This window comes from Lygodium microphyllum, chromosome 26, assembly GCF_053477565.2.
Source record: "Lygodium microphyllum isolate KBCC chromosome 26, Lygodium_microphyllum_v1.1.10, whole genome shotgun sequence".
Lineage (NCBI taxonomy): Eukaryota > Viridiplantae > Streptophyta > Polypodiopsida > Schizaeales > Lygodiaceae > Lygodium > Lygodium microphyllum.
In genome coordinates this window covers 71,573,218-71,592,047 of record NC_141160.1, presented here as the reverse complement: position 1 = coordinate 71,592,047, position 18,830 = coordinate 71,573,218, and the positions used below count along the sequence as shown (strand labels likewise).

The window sequence follows — 18,830 nt, the reverse complement described above, 5'->3', positions numbered from 1 at the left end:
CATTTAAGGTAGAGTGACAATGACCTTATGTATGTATAATTTATCTTTTCTATTTACCCTTTTAGCAATTTACTTCCTCTTGTCTCTTTCCATGCCCATTGCTCTCTACTTTTGTTTGAATCTCTCTATATGAAAACGCTTTGTGTGTGCGCGCGCATGTGCGCATGCATGCACATGCACACACACTTTCACATCATGTCTAATTTTTGACTCATAAGTCATGCAATATTTAACTTTCTTGTATAACGTTATCAACTTATTTAATTCACACACACGCGCACGCACGCGCGCGCGCACACACACACACACACATGCATACATACATAAATATGTTTATACACACATGTATACACACACACATACACATATGTATATGTATAGCCATGTATAGATACATATGTACATACACACACATGTAGGCATGTTGCATTGGTTGGTTGGTTACATATAACTACTTACATAGATCCACAAGTGCCAAAGGTTTCAAATATATGTACACACATATCTATACAACATTGCATGTGTGGATGATTACACTCACTCACTCATGTGCATGCACATCCACATCCACGTGCACACACATGTACATATAATTGGATACGTACTTAGAAACTATTAGTATCTAGGGCATTCCTTTATATACACACACCTTGCCTACTTAACATGTACATGGATACACACACATCTAGTTGATGAGATTATGCCCCATTTGGTCATTCATACTATTGAGTAATAATGTACCTTAAGGATAAATTTCGAAGGGCCCTCACATATGTGCTACCATTAAAATTCTAAATCAAGACTTAATAATACTCAAATAATCTTTAGGGTACTATTTGATGCTAAAGCATCCATTACACATTCAACCATGGAGGATTTCAATGGTGTTGTACATTGATGACATGAAATAGTTCATGAAATGTGGAAACAAAGTGCCACTATTCTTGAGCCCATGGGATGGTGATTTATATTTAAGCCACCACTAAGGAGTAGTTCCTCAATGTAACAAACATTGAAAAGTCTAGGGATGGAGCATCCATGAGAATTTTTGTGAATTTTCCTTAATAAAATTAGATTCACAAGACACTTAGACAAGAAGCAAACTCTAGTCACCTCAAAACAATTTCTTGAAAATGAAAATTGTGGCAACTTTCTCTTTAAGGAGTTATTTTCGAGTTATTTTCATGAGCCCAAAACTAGCTATTTTGTTTTGGAGGTTTCCACAAGTAGTTATGAGTCACATGAGAGTGGTTTTTAGACACTTTTTAGAAATAAGCAAGGGTTTGGTTGTGCTTGATGTTAGTGGGGGGAGTGAAACCCTACTCTCCCCACTATCCACTTGGTCACCCCCATCAACTTTAGGGGGAGTGGTGTTTTGTTACCCCACTACCCCCCACAGAAACACAAAAGACTCTTACAAAGAATGGTGTTTTGGCAAAGTGATTACCTAAAGGACTTGCATGTATTAGCAGAAAAGTGCCAATATTTGCCAACGAATCACACGATTGTTATCTAACAACATAAATGCTCCTTTTGTTGTCTTCTTTGCTAAGCACTCCCTAATGCCACTTGGTGTGATTAGAAATGAAGAGAAACCTTGCTATTTTTCTTGGGAAACCCTAACTAACCCCATTCTCCCTAGGCATGATAGGGCTCTAAGTGGGTAATAATCATAGTTGATTTTTCAACCCTTTTTCACTAGCTCATCTTCTACTTAAAACATCGTGCATTGAACACCGCACACTAGTCTAGGCTAGACATCATTTTTCCAAGTCCATACATTATTTTTGTGTGGAGAATCAAGTGTCTTGAGCTATGTAGCAATTTTCAATTTGCACATATTCAACTATCATGCATGACTGTGCATGAAAAACATCTTTCAAAGCATGGATTTTGTACAGGGTGGTATTGCATTAAATCCAAAATAGGTACTATTAAAGACCAGCTTAAAGACTTGAGAGAGGTATTGGATGTTGTTGTGCCCACATTGGAAGATTTTCTAGAGATGATGCATCATGCATCAAATTGTTCATATAGCTATGAGGTTTAGGCATCATGCTTATGAGATGTTATATTTATCCCATGTTTACATTATTTGGTGCTTTGAGCGCTCCATATTCATTTTGATTCTTATGAATTTGGATTGAGTATGAGAACGACATCGTATCCATGTTGCAATAGATTAAGTTATTGAGATTCATGATACATGTGACTTCACTGTTTTTGGAAAAGAAAGAAAGCATTCTTTTCTTCATACTTTACTCTTAAGGTAAAAGAGGTAGAAGTTTGTGGTTGATTCCTTGCTTTAATTGTATCTAGTTAGACTTTCCCCATTGAGATAGTATGTCTGTCAAAGTCATTCCCCATCATTGACACTCCTTTTCATCTCATCTTTGGGTTGTGTTAGGTGCTCTCATATTTCAGTGCTTGTTTGACAACACACATCAATGTCGAATTGCTAGGCTCTACAAATGACAAGTGCACGCTCAAGAATTCTAGATTATATTGTCTTTGTTAATGGTACTAGTGCATGTCTGCGGAGCCACTTGACTACTTGCAACTTGTTATTCCAGAATGCAGAGCTGTCGATGATGGCATTTTGCTTCTTGCATGGTTGATGATCCCATTCCCTAGGGCAATGTTGGTACCCACATAGTTCATTACAACTTCCTACAATTATCCACTCATATCATCGCTAAGTAAACTCTAGGACAACTAAAGGGCACATAGAAAATATTGGAGGGGAGACTCACTTCTCCTCATGAAGATTTGATTTCACCTTTAATCATTGTTTGTCATATACTACACAATTTTCTAATTGATGTATTGGACAAGCCCTTGCTAGTAGATGATAACCCTATTGACCTCAATGATCCGCTTGTTGAGAACCCTTTGCGTGTCATAGGATAGATGATTCCTTGGATGCTTTCATAATTAAGGAAATCATCATAATGATGTTGCCAAAGTTCAAACATTTGTGAGATCTTCGATTGATAACCTCATCATTTTCAACTCTTTATTTTGGTGGAAACAATTCATCTATTCTTCTTTATACAAAGTCTTAGAAATTTGCAACAACAATATCGTAAATTCTATTAATATTATTTAATCAATATTTTAAAAATATATTAATGATTCCTTTTCTTTTCAAATATTTTCATTACCAAAAAAAGTATTTTCTTGGCCACATTTTAATTATTGCACCAACTTTGGATAAATAGTGTGTCAAATCTAACCATAGTGGATATATAAATGAGATTGTAAAGTTCGTTATATAGCATAGCATCATAGATTCATAAACCTTTGCTTTTCATTAGCAATACAAGAAGCACATATCCTTGAAGACTGCATTTTCTTTGCCATCATTTGCAAAGCTGCAACCATGCCTTATACAACCTTAGCAAACCTTACAAAAATCTCTAGTTTCTTTGACTCCAAGTCCTTGGTCTCCTAATGTTGTTGCCCTTGCACATCCATCATGGTGTCATGGTGCTTCTTCTTGGATGCCTTTGCAATCTCCATGGATCGTGTGAGGTTCCTCGACGTGGCCTCACTCAACCCCACATCATATGTGTGGGTATGCTTTCTCCCCTTTCTCTCTACTTGCCTTGTCCAATCCTAGCCTTGCCTCAGATGCCTCTCCAAATTGTTGCATGGATGTGGAGGATGTTGGTCTTATGGGAAGCTTGCAACAAAAAATGATTGATAATTTAAAGTGTGAGGTAAAAAACAAACAATAATAAGCATTTAATTTTTTCTTACACCATTACTTGTGTTGAGAATCAAGGCTATATGATTAACTATCCAATCTTGTCTAAAGAGCTCATCCATTAGGTCATATATGTCTTTATCGAAATTATTGTGATTGAACTTGTGTTCCTTATTTCATTCATCCATGGTCATGGTCTAATAAACATCCTTGTTGGAAGGTATGTTTCGCTCCCATCCAACAATCGCCCTATAGCATAAGGACAAGCATTTGAATTTTTTGTATGCCTCCTTACCATTGACCATAAGACCTTTTTTGATACATATTGTTGCAATATCAATTCATTGCTCTCGTGGATCATCTTAATCCTTTGGTATAGATTCCCTAACATTTGTTTCTCATCATATCATTTCTTGCAATGCAATAAAGTCAGTATGCTATGCATGTCCCAATGGAAGCATTCCCAACTTCCCTTTTTCTCTTGATTTATGTTAGCCTTGGTTGCTTTTCATGTCCTTCAACCATGACCTTGTGTAGGGGATTAGGTTTAGGATGTGTTTCTTCTTATGCATTATTAGAAGGGGATGATTAAGGACTAGGAGTATAATCATTCGATGGGATATGTTGGGATGGATCTTCTTTCAAGGAGCACTTCACCTTGGCATGCACTCATAAACCTTAACCATTAGCCCCTTTAGTGTGCCATACGAATAAGACAAAACCAATCACTTAACAAGTTTCCTACCATTGACAATCCTTACAAGTTTTCCTCTACACTAGAGTAACTATAAAAGTGGATGGAAAAAGAGATATTTAAGAAAATGATTCACTTTATAATCCTGTTTAGCTAAAATATAGGCCTCTCATTAGTTATATCACTTCCCTTGAGATCTTACTTGCTATCTATTATACATAAACATTGCTATAAAGTAGGAACTACTATCTCAAAAATTGCAATTACCTTAAATATTTGGTTTCAAAGGGCAACCTAAATGACTATTAAAAAAAAAAAACATTAAAATCTATATGTAATTTTAGGAAAACATGTCTAATGTAAAAAACAATATGTTAAACGCACTAAACTACTCCTTGCACTTAGCAAAATTCTCAAGTAGGAAGAATCATCTATTAATCAATTTATTCATTTCAATCTCGTAACTATAATATCATAGATTTATATATCAATTTTAAAAATGATTCAATGTAGGAAACATATCTCCATCTTTAATTGCCAATCAGGCTTTCTAAGAAGATTAAACTTGTACTTCATTATGCTTGTCTAACAGTACAACTAGCAAACATATGAAACCCAACCACAACTCCATTCATTCTATCATTGCATTTTTTAATTTGAAATTCCAAGAGCTATATTACAAACTAAACCACAACTTTAGACTAGTATTTGTATCCATCTCTCTTATGCAAGGCCTTGTGATCAATAGCCCAACTTCTTAATAGCAATGATTGCATTAATTTTAGATCTTATTAACACATTACTCATTACAACTCTTCTTGTTATTCCAAGTAAATCAATCAAATCCAATCGAAACCTTATTATTCCCTACCCCTATTACATCTATAATATTAATGCATAGTACAACTATTGGCAAAAGAGCTTATTACATGGAAGGATTTTAACCTATTGCTACCCATTATGAAGAAATGAAAATCTTGGAAGCTGTTATATAAACTTCATATCCAAAGACCATTTACCAAGTCAAAGATCCTAATCAAACTTCATATATTTTTAATGGGACATTTAATAGTAATGCATTGGCGTTAACCGAAGCAATTGATAACCTATCAATTGAATTAAAAAATGCCAAACATAATCTAAATAAGGGATTATAGATAGCACATTGTTTAATCAATGGTAGTGTAGAAAACTTTGAAGTTGAATTTTATCAATAGAACCATTCACGTAGAAAATGAATGTTAGAGCTGCAATTTGGAAAATGAAGGAACCTGAGATGGAGCACAATAGTGAAATATAGTGTCAACATACATTAATCAAACAATTAGCTACTTTAGTCAAAAACTTGTAGTGTATAATAGATGCACGAAGATTGAATTTTATGAAGCTTTCAAAATGTTGCATGCATTTAAGTTTGCCAAATCCTCATGTGTAGTGACCAAGGCACTTGGGGACCAGCTTGCATGTATCCCAAAGGAAAAAGAGAGGAAAATCAGATGGTGCTAAATGCATTAGGCAAATAGTTAGAAAATAATAAGGGAACCAATTGAAAAGCCACACGTAGTCCAAGTCATGAGAAGAAAGAGCAACCTTATACATGCATTTGAATTTACATTCAAATTTTGTGAAGAAATTCATGTTGAATGTAGGTTGTTTGGAGGACAATATGGACATAATTATAAATGAGTAATAAAAAGGGAGAATCTCTGATGTAAGACATTTAAAAAAAATCCTAAAAGAATACTTGTAGGTGTAGGCCATATGCAACATGGAGGAAATAAATATTAAGGCAAGCATAATTACAAGAGAAAGAAGTTCTTGGATGAATGGCAGTCACATCCACACAAAGAATAATGGAATGAGATTGTGGAAGGGGATCTTTGTTGCATGAATAGCTTTGTTGGAGAGAGCAATGGCTTCTAGCATGTGCGAAGGATAGAGGTTCGAAGGTCGTTGAGCAAAGATGTTGCCACATTAGAAGTTTGCTGCTATTTCACTTGTAAGTGAAACACCCTCTCACAACACTAGGGAAGAAGCAAGGGGGGGGGGGGGGGGGGCACCTAGTCTTGATATAGATTGGCCATCTTTCCTAGAAATGCGGCGCTTCAAGGATCATGGAAACCATGCTACACCTATGTAACCACATCATAGTGCCACCTCCCCTTAGTAGATCTTTTAAGACAAAAAGTAAATCCACTAATTACAAAATGTCACGAAAAGGTAAGTCCATCAATACGATGTAATATTTAGAGCATCATAAAGATGCGATGGGATCAATCCAAAGGCTTGAAACATTTTGGGCTTTAAGAAATAATAATAAGAGAGAAATTAGAATTCAATGGATGGAGCTTCCTTTCGCCTACTACCAAGCCATGAAAATGTTCCCTTGAGAAGCCGCAACGTGTCACCTTTTTCATCGGTTCGCCACCCAACTCACGCTGTGCCTCGCTTTCTTCTCTCTTTTTCTCCGTCTACTACCTACGACTTCAAACACCGTCACGGCATCCGCCTGTCGCCGTTCTTTGGAGGATCGCTTCTTTGCTTGTGCAGTGCGCCCTCCCTCTCCATCTCGCTCCTTGGCTGATCATCCGAGGTTTCCCGGCTATTCCTAGGGTTTGTATTGGCAAATCCTTCGATCGTGCTCCGCAAGAACGTCTGACTTGCATCACGGCTGTCTGTCAAGAACTTTCGGGAGGGACGACGCCTTGATACGCAGAATCGATGGGGCTTTATGAAATGGATGACGCCTTGATAGCAGAATCGATGGACGCAACGCAGGAAGAAGAGAAAGCGAGCCCACATTAACAGTGCAAAGAATACATAAAAATCGCGCACGGGTTCTGCACCGTCAGTTGTTGAAAGGATATTGTTTTCTCAGAGATTGAAAGGAATTGCTTCCTCACCTCCATTTAAGATTCTACATTGTATCGCATCCATCTTCTTACAGCTTATGCATGCCTTTTCGTGTCTTTCACCTGTTAAGACTGGGAAAGATATGCATACGGAGGAAGAGGCCAAAAGCTCAAGTTTACATGCATTATCCAGCTGTTGGTCTAGCTGTGATCGCATTGTAGGTACAGCGAGACCCTTAGCCTTGCCTGCAGGAGCTGTTGGTGGCTCAAGCAGTGATCAACATGGTATGTTGACTAGTACGTGTGGAGGAAGCGAGGCATCCACATCAAGCATTGTGAATGTTGGAGAAGTCTTTGAATCTGATCATGCTAACATTGCTGGAATTCTATATAAGTGGGTGAACTTTGGGAAAGGATGGAGGCCTCGATGGTTTATTCTAAACAATGGAGTGCTGTCATACTACAAAGTCCATGGGCCAAACAAGATAATTTTCAATGACACAAAGCATCAAAACTCAAGAATTATTGGAGAGGAATCCCAAAAGTTGATAAAGAAACGGAGGAGTGCTCATCGGATTTGCAAGGCCTTTGGAGAGGTGCATCTGCAGGTGTACTGTTGTTTCAGTCTTTTTCGTCCATAGGATGTCTAGGATTGCCTTTGTTTTCATTTTCATTATGTGTTTTCAGTAAGGGAAATTACTTTTTCAGGTATCATCAATACACAAAAGCAGCTCAGATTCTAGAAAGTTTTACATATTCACAGGAACAAAGACTTTGCATCTTCGTGCTGAGAGCAAGGAGGACAGAAGTGCCTGGCTGGATGCTTTGATTTCAGCCAAGAATAAATTTCAAAGGACCTGCCCCATAGAAGTTTCAGTATCACCTTTCCAACTGGGGATGAATACTGAGAAGCTCAGAGAACGGTTGCTTCTGGAGGGAACGCCAGAACACGTAATTGCAGATTGTGAAGCAATCATGAAAATGGAATTTGATTTGTTGCTAAAATACCTCAGGGCTCTTGAAGAGAATCATCTCAATCTTTTGGAGAGGCTCAAGCAGCTAGAGGTTACTCGCTTTACTATTTGCTACCTTCTAACACACTTCAATGCACTGGCTGGATGGTATGCATGTTCAGTAACCTTTGAGTATTGTTATATTATGCTTGCTTCATCAAACTGTTTTAGGAGTGCAACTCTCCAAAATGTCGGTTCTTGGCTTCTTTGCCCCAAGAATGGAAAGGTTTTTTTTAATGCGCATGTTTTTTTTTCAAGAAAATAAATTTCTATTAAATAATAACGCCTTACCAAAAAGCCTAAGGTAAAATACAAAGTACAAGGAACTTTGTGAATAGTAACTAAGTACATCACAAATACAATGGTTGTGTGAACAACTAATTTGGTGGGCTATAATTCCAAACCATATGAGGGGCAATATGGAAGAAAGTGCCTGCATTCCATGTCTGCAAGAAAGCCTCTCTTATCTTCCTTATCCTCTTAGAGCTGCCTTGCATAAATGCCCATGTTAAGTACAACATGTGGATTATAGTTACACCTTTGCATGTCTTGTGGCAACACCATGTCATTAGATGCACTACAATTAGTGGCATGACTGAGTTTTGACTTCCACTCAAGGGACATCAATCGAGAACAGTGTAATATTTCCGTTGTAAATATTTCCAACCCGTATGATACTCATGCAAGGGAATGACGGCATTGAATATTTGGACAGTGAAATTATACATTCTCCATTGGCATGAACAAGACCAAAGTCAAGGAAACCCGCTTATGCTTGTGTGAACCCCCTCTTGGAAAGAAATCAAAATGAAATTTTTGATTTATGGTTATAAAAACAAATCCAGCCAACGATCGTGCTGGAGGAGAGAGAGGGGAGCTGCTATGACTTAGCATCGAACTGGAGCTCGTAAGGGAATGTAGGCATGCATGATGCCGCGTGAAGGAGGCGACCGTGAAGGAGGCGACGTGAGGAGGCTGCCGGTGAAGGAGGGCCGTGAGGGAGCTGCCGATGAAGGGGGGGGATGTGAGGAGGCTGCCGGTGAAGGAGGCGACGGTGAAGGAGGCGACGTGAGGAGGCTGCCAGTGAAGGAGGGCCGTGAGGGAGCTGCCGATGAAGGAGGGGCCGCGAGGAGGCTGCCGCGGAGGAGGAGAGCGTGAGGAAAGAATACTGTGCCAGACTATGCTTGAGTGGAGGAAGGGAATAGAACGACGTGCTGTGCTGTGCCAGATGCCGCCGTACGGGAGGAGCCGCCGCCTGAAAACTGAGGCCGCCACTGCCATCGCCAGAAGCCGCTACAATCCGTGGAGCCGCCAGCTGACAGAATCGCCGCCACTTGGCTCATTTGGCCACCGCCTGCAGGTCTCCACGTCGTCACGCCACGTGCTGAAGCTTCTTAGAAGCTTCTCTAGGAAGCTTTTAAGGGGGCTTCCATAAGCCCCTTCCCCACGTTGGATCCTTCACAAGCAGTTTTTACCACCCCCGGGATTTAAAGCCCTTTTCCCTTGCATTCCCCGGGAAGTAAGCCCTTTTCCCATTGAATCTCCTTTAAAGTCCACTCTACCCTCCGAATTTAAAGCCCTCCTTTCCATTGTAACTCCCACAAGGCATTTTACCCCGGGTTGTTCTTAAGCCCCCTTTCTGTGAAGGCCATTTTATTCCCGGAATTTAAAGCCTTCATATTGATCTCCGTAAGTTCATTCCAATCCCAAAAATTTTCAAGTCCCCTTTCCATAGCATCCACCACAAGTAAAATCTTTACCCCCTGTTTTAAAGGCCTTCCCCTTTAGATTCCCAATAATCCATCCCGGTTTTGAAGCAAAGGAAGCTACTAAAGCCCTAGCCCCGATTCTTGTAAGAAGAAGAGGGGTTTCTCTAAACCCTTCCCACTCGATTTCCCCCATAAACCCATCTCTAAATTTTCCCCCCACACTCCCTCTCCACAAAGATCTTTATCCCCGGAACTTCTATGAAAGGAAGGAGAAGTTCATAAGTCCCCATTTCCACAAAGCACATAAAACCATTCCTAGCCGGAATTTCAAGGAGAAGAATCTCTCAAGCCTCTGTTTCCGCAAGGCTTTCGCAAGAACCCTCTTACGAATCCCTCTTTTCCGAAAGAAAGAAGGCCCAAGCTCCGAACCATAAGACCTTCCAAATCCAAATTCCACAAGTCAAGGAGCCATACCTCAAAGGGACTTGCACGTACAAGGGAGAAGGCCAAAGAATCATAAGATTGCGAGCCAAGGCAAGAAGTTCGATTCCCGAAGGCAAAAAAACCAGAGGTCGAATTCACGATGGCCCCTAAAAAGGTACAAGGTGCATCCGCAGGAGGATCATCTCCGAATATTCATGTGGATATTTTACCGAACCCACAAGTCCAGGTTTTCTTCCTATTTTTGATTCACGTCAAAGTATTGCAATTATGCATGGTTAATTTATGGAACTAGGATGCACTTTTGCGATTGAAATACTTTGGCTATTTTAAAGGAAGTAACACATGATCGAAGATCGGTCATTTGTATGTTTCAATGGAAGGAATGAAAGATGTCTATAGCAAGTTGCTTCAGTGCATTGCAAAGTAACGAATCTAGAACAACTAATGACTATCATTACAAAGTCGAGATTGCGTAATGCTCAATCAGTGCGTTCGAATATTTCATTAAAAAAAAATGAAGTTAGGGAAAGGCTGCATGGTTTGTTTAAACATAAAAACTTTAAAGCTTAGTAGCATGAGTCGTGAATACATGCCCTAGTAGGACCAATGGAAGTTATGCGAATTTATCATGTGCTTGGTCTTAACAAGAAAAATTAGGGATTGCAAATCTAGAGAAAATGAATCGCGTGCTTACGTAAGTTATGACGTAATGCAACTAGTCTTTCCCCTCTTAGATCAAGACAATATCTTTAGGAATGGCTCGTCCTTGTCGTAAGACAAGTAAATTGATTTACCCAAAACACCTAAACCGCAAAGGACTCATTTAGATGGTTAAATCGATACAATATGCTCCAAGTGCTAGCTAGAGTTTAGCACATTAAGGACTTGACCTAGTTTCACGCACTTGTTACCAAGACGAACCCTTAAACCAAAGGTCCTACCCACATTCACGGAATGTAGGGACAATTGGACGCTCATGCATAAAACGATCTAAGGTTTCTACCCTAAGGATCACTCGTTCAAATGAGGAAACTCGGATTGAGTTGGAATTCCTAGGACCAAACGTTGTCGGCCTAGTGTAATTAGTAATAGGTTGGGTAAGAAGACACCCTAAACCCTGCTTCTCGTCTGGAGATAATTCCGTGACCAGAAAACGCCATTCAATGGGTGAAACGATCCCATGGAATAGATGCGACACTTGTGCAAAAAGTTGCAACGTCGCATAGACTTGTGATTTGTTCACAAGAGAGTTTTGCCATTTCTTGAAATGGGGTTGGCAAGCTCTTGTGCAAGTTTAACTTGCAAGAGAATGAGTAATCATGGGGAAAAATTGCCAAGTAAAGGAAAGTTAGGTATTTGCTTGGAAGCAAATGATTAATCAATAAATTGGAGCGACATGGTCGCCAGGATTTACTATTAATAGAACCTAAGGTATTGGTTAAGTTGGGTTAACAGGGTATATCCCTAACCCAAGGACAAAAGGGTGAATAAACAAACCCTTGGGAATCTTGCGAAGTCAAATTGATCCCAAATCGAATGCTGGATGCATTCGGAGAGAAGGATTCACTCCTTAACAGTTGGCAAATTAAACGACCACTGGAATTGATTGTGCTTGTAACAGTTTAGGAAGCACTGTTTGCATTGTTTGCTCAAAGAACTAAAGGATGAAATGATATCTAATGCTTCAGGTTGAAAGCCTAAAGGGAGAGGCAGCTTCAGTTACCCCCGACTGTCTGCTTGACCCTAACCAAGGGGGTTGTTGACCGCGCCGGGAACGTGGACCAAACCCGCCGCGAGAGGTCTTTCCGTTGAGCTCTACTTGGAGCAGGAGGACGCTTGGGTGCCAGGGGGGGCTCTGGCCGTAAATCCCTTGCCTTCCGGGTCCTGCACAAGAGGCTAACGTGACTCGGGATTGGATCTCGAGGCCTGCATACTAGTCTACGGGCAGAAGCTTGGAATAGTGATCCCTGGCGGATTACTGGATAGCCTTCGGGCAGATTATGGACAAGCCTACGGGCGGAACTCCTTGTATTTCAAAGATAAAATGATGAAATGATAATAAAGAATTTGTCTGATATTGTTTTTCTATGTCACGTGATAAGATTACGTGAAGGAACCAGTGCTTAACAGGATTAATTAAAGAAGCTGATTGCTATATGTCAAATTAAATGTGTTAGATAATTACATAACTAAAACAAACTGAGGAAAGTGCGGAGGATGGGCCATGGGTCCGTCCTACGGTTGGGTGGTCCCGGTTAGCCGGGGACTTTTCTCAAAAATCTCGAAGAACAGCGGGATGATCATCATTATCAAAGCGAATAATGAGAGCGATAACCTAGAGTTACGTCTTACCCGATTTACGCTGTTTTAGGGGAACAGAATGGGACTATGCCTTATGGCAGAGAGGTTGAGCCTTGCATCCCTCTCGTTTCCCATTCTCCTTGAACCAAGTGCAGCGTGAATCCGCTTCAGACCTGGCGTTTCTGCGTAAAGTAGTTCGATCGGGTCTGACGCTAGTTGTTGTTAGCTAATGACCAAACAGGAAAACCCTAATTCCGGTCGATCCTAAGTGGGAAACGGCCAGGATACTTCCGCTACGTGGCAGACGCGGGAAGACCTAGATTGCAAAAGCCGTAACATTCCATGGGAGTGCCGGGCGGAGTTTTCTAGACATCCTTTCCGATGGACTGCCAAGACGTGTCCTAGATAATTCTAGTGGACACGTTACAAACAGTTTTTATTTCTTTCCTTAATTGTATGATTAGAGAACAACAAATGAAGCCTCCTCATGCAATATTGTTTAAAGATCCCATGCATGGCAACAAAATATCAATCTAGAAACCATACACAAACTGAAAGTTACACACTGTCATTGGTCCTCAAAGGGATGCCTTTTTTATGGGCACACATATTTGTGTAGCAGGCAGCCATTTTCTTCACTATCCTTTACAACTTTTTGATGTCAAAATGGTAGGCATGCAGATTGCGTACATTGGTCTTTACACACTCGCTACCTACTAAAGCATATTCCAACTCTTTCTTTATTGATTGGTGAAACTCATCCTAGGGTTCTCAAAGAATTTCATGGATAACTTTTGGATAGGGATTTAGCATGCACCATGAACATAGATATAGGCTAGGCTAGGCTATGCATAGGCTAGGGTAGAAATAGATGTAGGAGACAGATATAGGTCTAGGCTAGCCTTAGGTGTAGTCTAGGCTAGGTTTAGATGTAGACTACACTAGACATAGGCTAGGTATAGGTTAGGCTAGATGTAGATATAGGCTAGGCTAGATGTAGAAGTAGGCCATGTGGACTACACTAGATGTAGTCCAGGTTAGACGTAGAAGTAGGCTAAGCATAGGTTAGGCTAGACGTAGATATAGGCTAGGCTAGATGTAGAAGTAGGTCATGCTGGGTGTAGACTTTTACTGGACCTAGACGTAAGTGTAAGCTCTATATAGGTGTAAAGCTTAATGAATATTTTCTTAAAAAAAAAACAGTAACAACCTTAATAATTTTTTAAAACAAAAGTTAAAGGCAAAATTGCTACCGGTTGTGCACGTCATCTAGGGAGTTGTCACCTCTGTCACCAATGATGCCATTATTTTCATTTGAAAGCTACTCAACACGAGCATCCTCATACCCAAAGCACAAGCCGCAAAGCCATGATTTTAATCCCTAAATCTTGCATTGAATCAATCATGAAGATGAACTGAGCAAAGCTTGCACAAGGTACCACAAAGCTCGTTGAACGAAGAGATGATCGAAGGCTATATAAAGCTTAGCTATGAGGTCCATTGTAATTTGAAAATTCAAGTTTTTGTCTTCCATATGTTGCTAAGCACGCGTACACGCACACACACAAAGGGATAATGTGAGAAGAGGATATATGTATGTATGTATGTATGTGTAGAGAGAGAGAGAGAGAGGGGGGGGGGGAGGGAGGAGAAAATATATATTAATGTTTAAAAAAGGCCAATGTGGCCTATGAGACAAAACCAAAGTATATCTTTGTCCAATGTCATCTCATCATGAAAGTGAAAGAAAAATGCATCCTAGTATAAGGCTAATATCTAAAGATCTCTATGTCTAAAAAACTAAATATCTAAAGTGTCTAGCTATAGTAGCTCCTCTCTAAATGTCAAGATCAACACATGATCCCATCATCCCAACCATGATGTAATCTAGGGCTGCCTTGCTAATGTATCGAGGGGTGAGTCTCCTGTGTCTTGTAATGATGGATTTGATTTGACTATAGTATGGGCTTCTCAATCGTTGGCTGTGTGGTCAAGGTCATCGTGCTCGACAAAGTGCAATGGCCCTTTCTAGTGTGACTCCATGGCGTGGAGTAGGGGTAGTCTAGCGAGATGCATGTGTGTTTGTTGAGCTAGTAGTGCATGTGGTCTCTTGTCTTGTAGTAGTGCTATGTGGCATCTTTGGAACCCTAGGAAGAAAAGCCCTAAACATCATTGGTCCTCATACTCCATAACACAATGAAGAGGTCCAAAGCCCTCACGGAAAAGGTAGTGATACCTTCCCTGCATGTCATAGTACACTGTACATCTGCATATGTAGTGCTCCTCCGTCTTAGGCTCTTAGTCACAAAGTTGGCATATCTTATTCTCTGTTGGAATATCTATCCATTTGTGTGTCTCTATCCTCAACTAATGGGAGGAGATGCGCATTTGTCCAATAATAGCCTGCATACTATGGGAGAGTTGCGTGTCCATATACTGTGGTAGGATAATAAATCCATCCTCAAAGAGGTGTAGGAAGTGGCTTCAGTAAAATTCCATCTTTAGTCCTAGAGGGAGTGATAGCTGGATCCAAGTTCTCCCTGTCCCAACCCTCCCTTTCTCAACCCTTAGGACATTGGCCCTAATGACTAAATTTAGCTTAGATCGATTGAGAGGAAGTGGAGGACAGTCCAACTATGGTCAAGGGCGGGAGTTGGTTGATGTCTAGCCCATGTAAGCTCATCCAAGTGGCCGTTTGTGAGTACTAATAGTCCCTCTCACTTGCCTTTGCTAGCTGTTCAGAGGAAGTCAATGCCAATCTGGGATATTTGTGGCACAAGAGCTCCCATATCTTGTGTAAGAAAGTCAATGCGCTAAAGAGTGCCTCCACAACCGTAGATGCTACCCCTAACTTTGCTTTGATGATAGGGAGTGGGGTGGAGGGACTTACTCCTGATCATGCATGATATCATCATCACCAATGGTCTCTCTATGCGGGCTCAACCATCATAATGGTCTCTCTCTAGGCCAATCAGGTTAGTGAGTGGGCTCAATCATTTGTGATATAAGTTGCAACCCCAAACATTCGCTCCATACAGAAGAGTAGGTGTGACTAGTGTGTCAAACAACCATAGTTTGGTGCGAGGTTCCTAAAATTGTATATGGGTACATTGGCTCTCAAGGGCTCCTAGTGTTGCATATCCTCGCGCCAACTGGGCCTCAATTGCCCCCCTTAGTGAAAATCTTGGGTGAGATAAAGTGGCTCCCAGGTATACATATTCTCTCACATGCTCCACTATATTTTGCCCAAGTGTGAATTGATATATAGATTGGATCATCCATACTACTGAGGTGTTGAATGCCATGACTTTGGTTTCCAAGATTCACTATGAGATCTCTATCTTTGCAAAAGGTATATAGTGCATCCAAGTGATGTTGTAAGCCCTTTGGTGAGTTTGAAATGTGTACAATATCATTGGTATTATAGTATTGGTATTAACACTCCAACAAGGCTAGATCCAGCTCCACATCCTTTATCAATGTAGTTAGATATCTCATCTATGTATAGTCCAAATTATCAGAAGTGGTGTAGCAATAGAAGCATAGACAAGCACTGAAATAAATTGCTGAACACAAGACATAAAAGGAAGAAAATAGAAGAACATTGCAAAGGAAGAGAACTCAGAGATATGCTTGGGAAATGGAATGCATATACCAAACATGAGAAAGATGCGTACAATAGTGGGTCTCTTGCTCCAAGGCATTGATACCGGCTCCCTCTCTCCATAGAACTTGTAGTAGGTGATGATGTAACTAAATGAGGAGGGAGCCGTGTATATAAAGAAGAAAATAATGGCAAAATAGGGGCAGGTCGGCCAGCATAAAATGTCCAAAATAAGCATCATAATAACAATAATAAAATACCTAAATAGCCTAGCCATGCCCGACATAGATTAGACCCACACATGAGTTTTTTGGACTGCTAACACTCTCTCTTAGATCATGGGTGATCTGATACAATACAATGATACAATGATAAAGGCTAATCTAGTCCATACAACAAAGAACCACTAGAGTAGAATCATGGATACCCAAGCAGTGGATGATCAAGCCACCACCAAGGTGTCTCAGAGAGAACTTGATATTGATGTCGATTATACTGGCTCCTAAAAATAGAGGGGATTCATAACAGATCTTTGTGTCCATCGACAATGTCTTGTAGTGGCATACAAGACTATCTTGTTAAAAATGCCTCTGAACATATGTGACCATGAATTCCTCGCCTTTGGTCAAGATTGCCAAAGTGTCTCCTCATGTGAGCTCAAACTAAGAGCCAATCTCGCTCTTTGTCAAATAATAGCCCATCATGAACCTGGATGTCAATCCTAGCTTAGGATTTGAACCTTCCAGACTTTGGTCGATGTGTTAGGGATCTTCCTCTATGAAACTTGTGCACTTGTATACCTATATAGATGAGGCTCAATAGCCCCATCTCACCACCCTCTCATACTCCCTCTTTGGTGCTAGAGAGTTGCGAGGGATGACCACATCAATTGGACTGGAAAGTAGTAGAGGAAGGGACAGTCAAGCCCTTCCCTTGGTTTGAAGAAGTGGACCTCTTACATGCCTTAGACTTCTTCTTGGCCGGAGGATCAGAGTTGAGTGTGAGGAAGAGGATGACTTGTCGTAGGGGTCCTCATTCCGCTTTTTCTTCTTCTCCTTGTTCTTGTGTGAGGCTGCTAACTCCTTGTAGTCCTTCCACAAGTGCCCCTTCTTACCAGAGTGATAACATTGGGTCTTCGACTTCTTCTTGTCACCTCTCTGAGAAGCTGTAAAGGCCTCGTTGGAATCTCCATAATGAGATGGAAGCCTCCCTTGTAAATGCAAAGATGCCTCATGCTCAAGCAACATTGAGGACATACGTGTAAAGCTCACAGGTGTAGATGGTGTTTATGCCCTCAAAGCATTTGCCACTCCATCAAACTCTGGGGGAAGCTTCTAGAGTATAGTTTCCATGAGATGTGCCTCTCAAAGGGTAGACTGCATGCGTCGAAGCTGGTCTTATACCTATGTAATACGGAGCAAAAATGATTGAATGGTATCCTTAGACTCAAATTTTATCTATTGAAGCTATCCATAAAGGGTCACTCCATGCATGGTGGAAGGTGCCTCGTACAACATCTGAATCTTCGACCAAGGTGCCTTGGAGAGAACTTGATGTCGATATCAATCTTATTAGAACTTGAAAAGAGAGGAGAATCATAGCAATTCTCTGTGTCTCTCAACAATGCCTTGTAGTATTTTACATGATCAACTTGCCCAAAATGCTTTTAAGTATACGTGACCATGGATTCCTCACCTTTGGCCAAATTGCCAAAGTGTCCTCTCACGTGAGCTCGGATAAGGAGCCAATCTCGCTCTCTGTCAAGGAATAACCCATCATGAACTTGGAAGTCAATCCCAGCTTGAGGATTGGGAAAAACTGCCAAACTTCAGTTGATGTATTAGAGAAGCCCCTCTTTGGATCATGTGCAAATGTACACCTATATAGGTAAGCCCTTCTCACACACTCTCTCTACCATTGGAGAGTTGTGAGGGATGATTGCATCACCTATACTTGAAAGCTGCTAGGAGGGGCAGCTAGGCCCTTCCCTCAATTTGAAGAAGATGAGCCCTTCTGCACCTTGGCCTTCGCCTTGGCTGGAAGATCCGAGTTGGAGTTGGAGGAGGAGGATGACTTGGCAGAGGAGTCCGTATCTTGCGTCTTCTTTTTCTCCTTCTTCTTCCTTGAAACTACTAACTTCTTACAATCCTTGCCCAAATGTTCCTTCTTACCACAATGATAGCATTATGCCTTCGATTTCTTCCTATCACCTTGCTCTAAAGTTGCAAATGCCTTATTGGAGCCACCATATTGAGATGGAAGCCTCCCTTGTAACTGCAAAGACGACTCATGCTCAAGCAACATCGATGACATATGGGTAAAGCTCACTAGCATTGATGATGTTTGGGCCTGCAAAGCAGTGGCGACTCCATCAAACTTCGGAGGGAGCTTATAGAGTATAGTTTCAACAAGATGAGCCTCTAGAAGTGCAAATTGCATGTGGAAGCTAATCCTATATCTATGTAACATGAAGTAAGAATGATTGGATAGTAGCCTTTGGTTTG

The 18,830-nt window shown here is 40.7% G+C and overlaps 1 protein-coding gene across 5 annotated transcripts in view; it reads left to right on the top strand.

Annotated features, from left to right (window-relative positions):
* The first annotated feature begins 6,826 nt into the window (after positions 1 to 6,826).
* Positions 6,827 to 18,830, top strand: part of LOC148013394 (oxysterol-binding protein-related protein 1A-like) — a 96,141-nt gene continuing 84,137 nt past the window's right edge. For all 5 annotated transcript variants that reach the window (XM_087667493.1, XM_087667496.1, XM_087667494.1 and 2 more), the window contains exons 1-2: positions 6,827 to 7,863; positions 7,964 to 8,320. In XM_087667493.1, the coding sequence (XP_087523619.1) occupies positions 7,354 to 7,863; positions 7,964 to 8,320 (867 nt within the window). In that variant the 5' untranslated portion in view covers positions 6,827 to 7,353. The remainder of the gene's footprint in view (positions 7,864 to 7,963; positions 8,321 to 18,830) is intronic.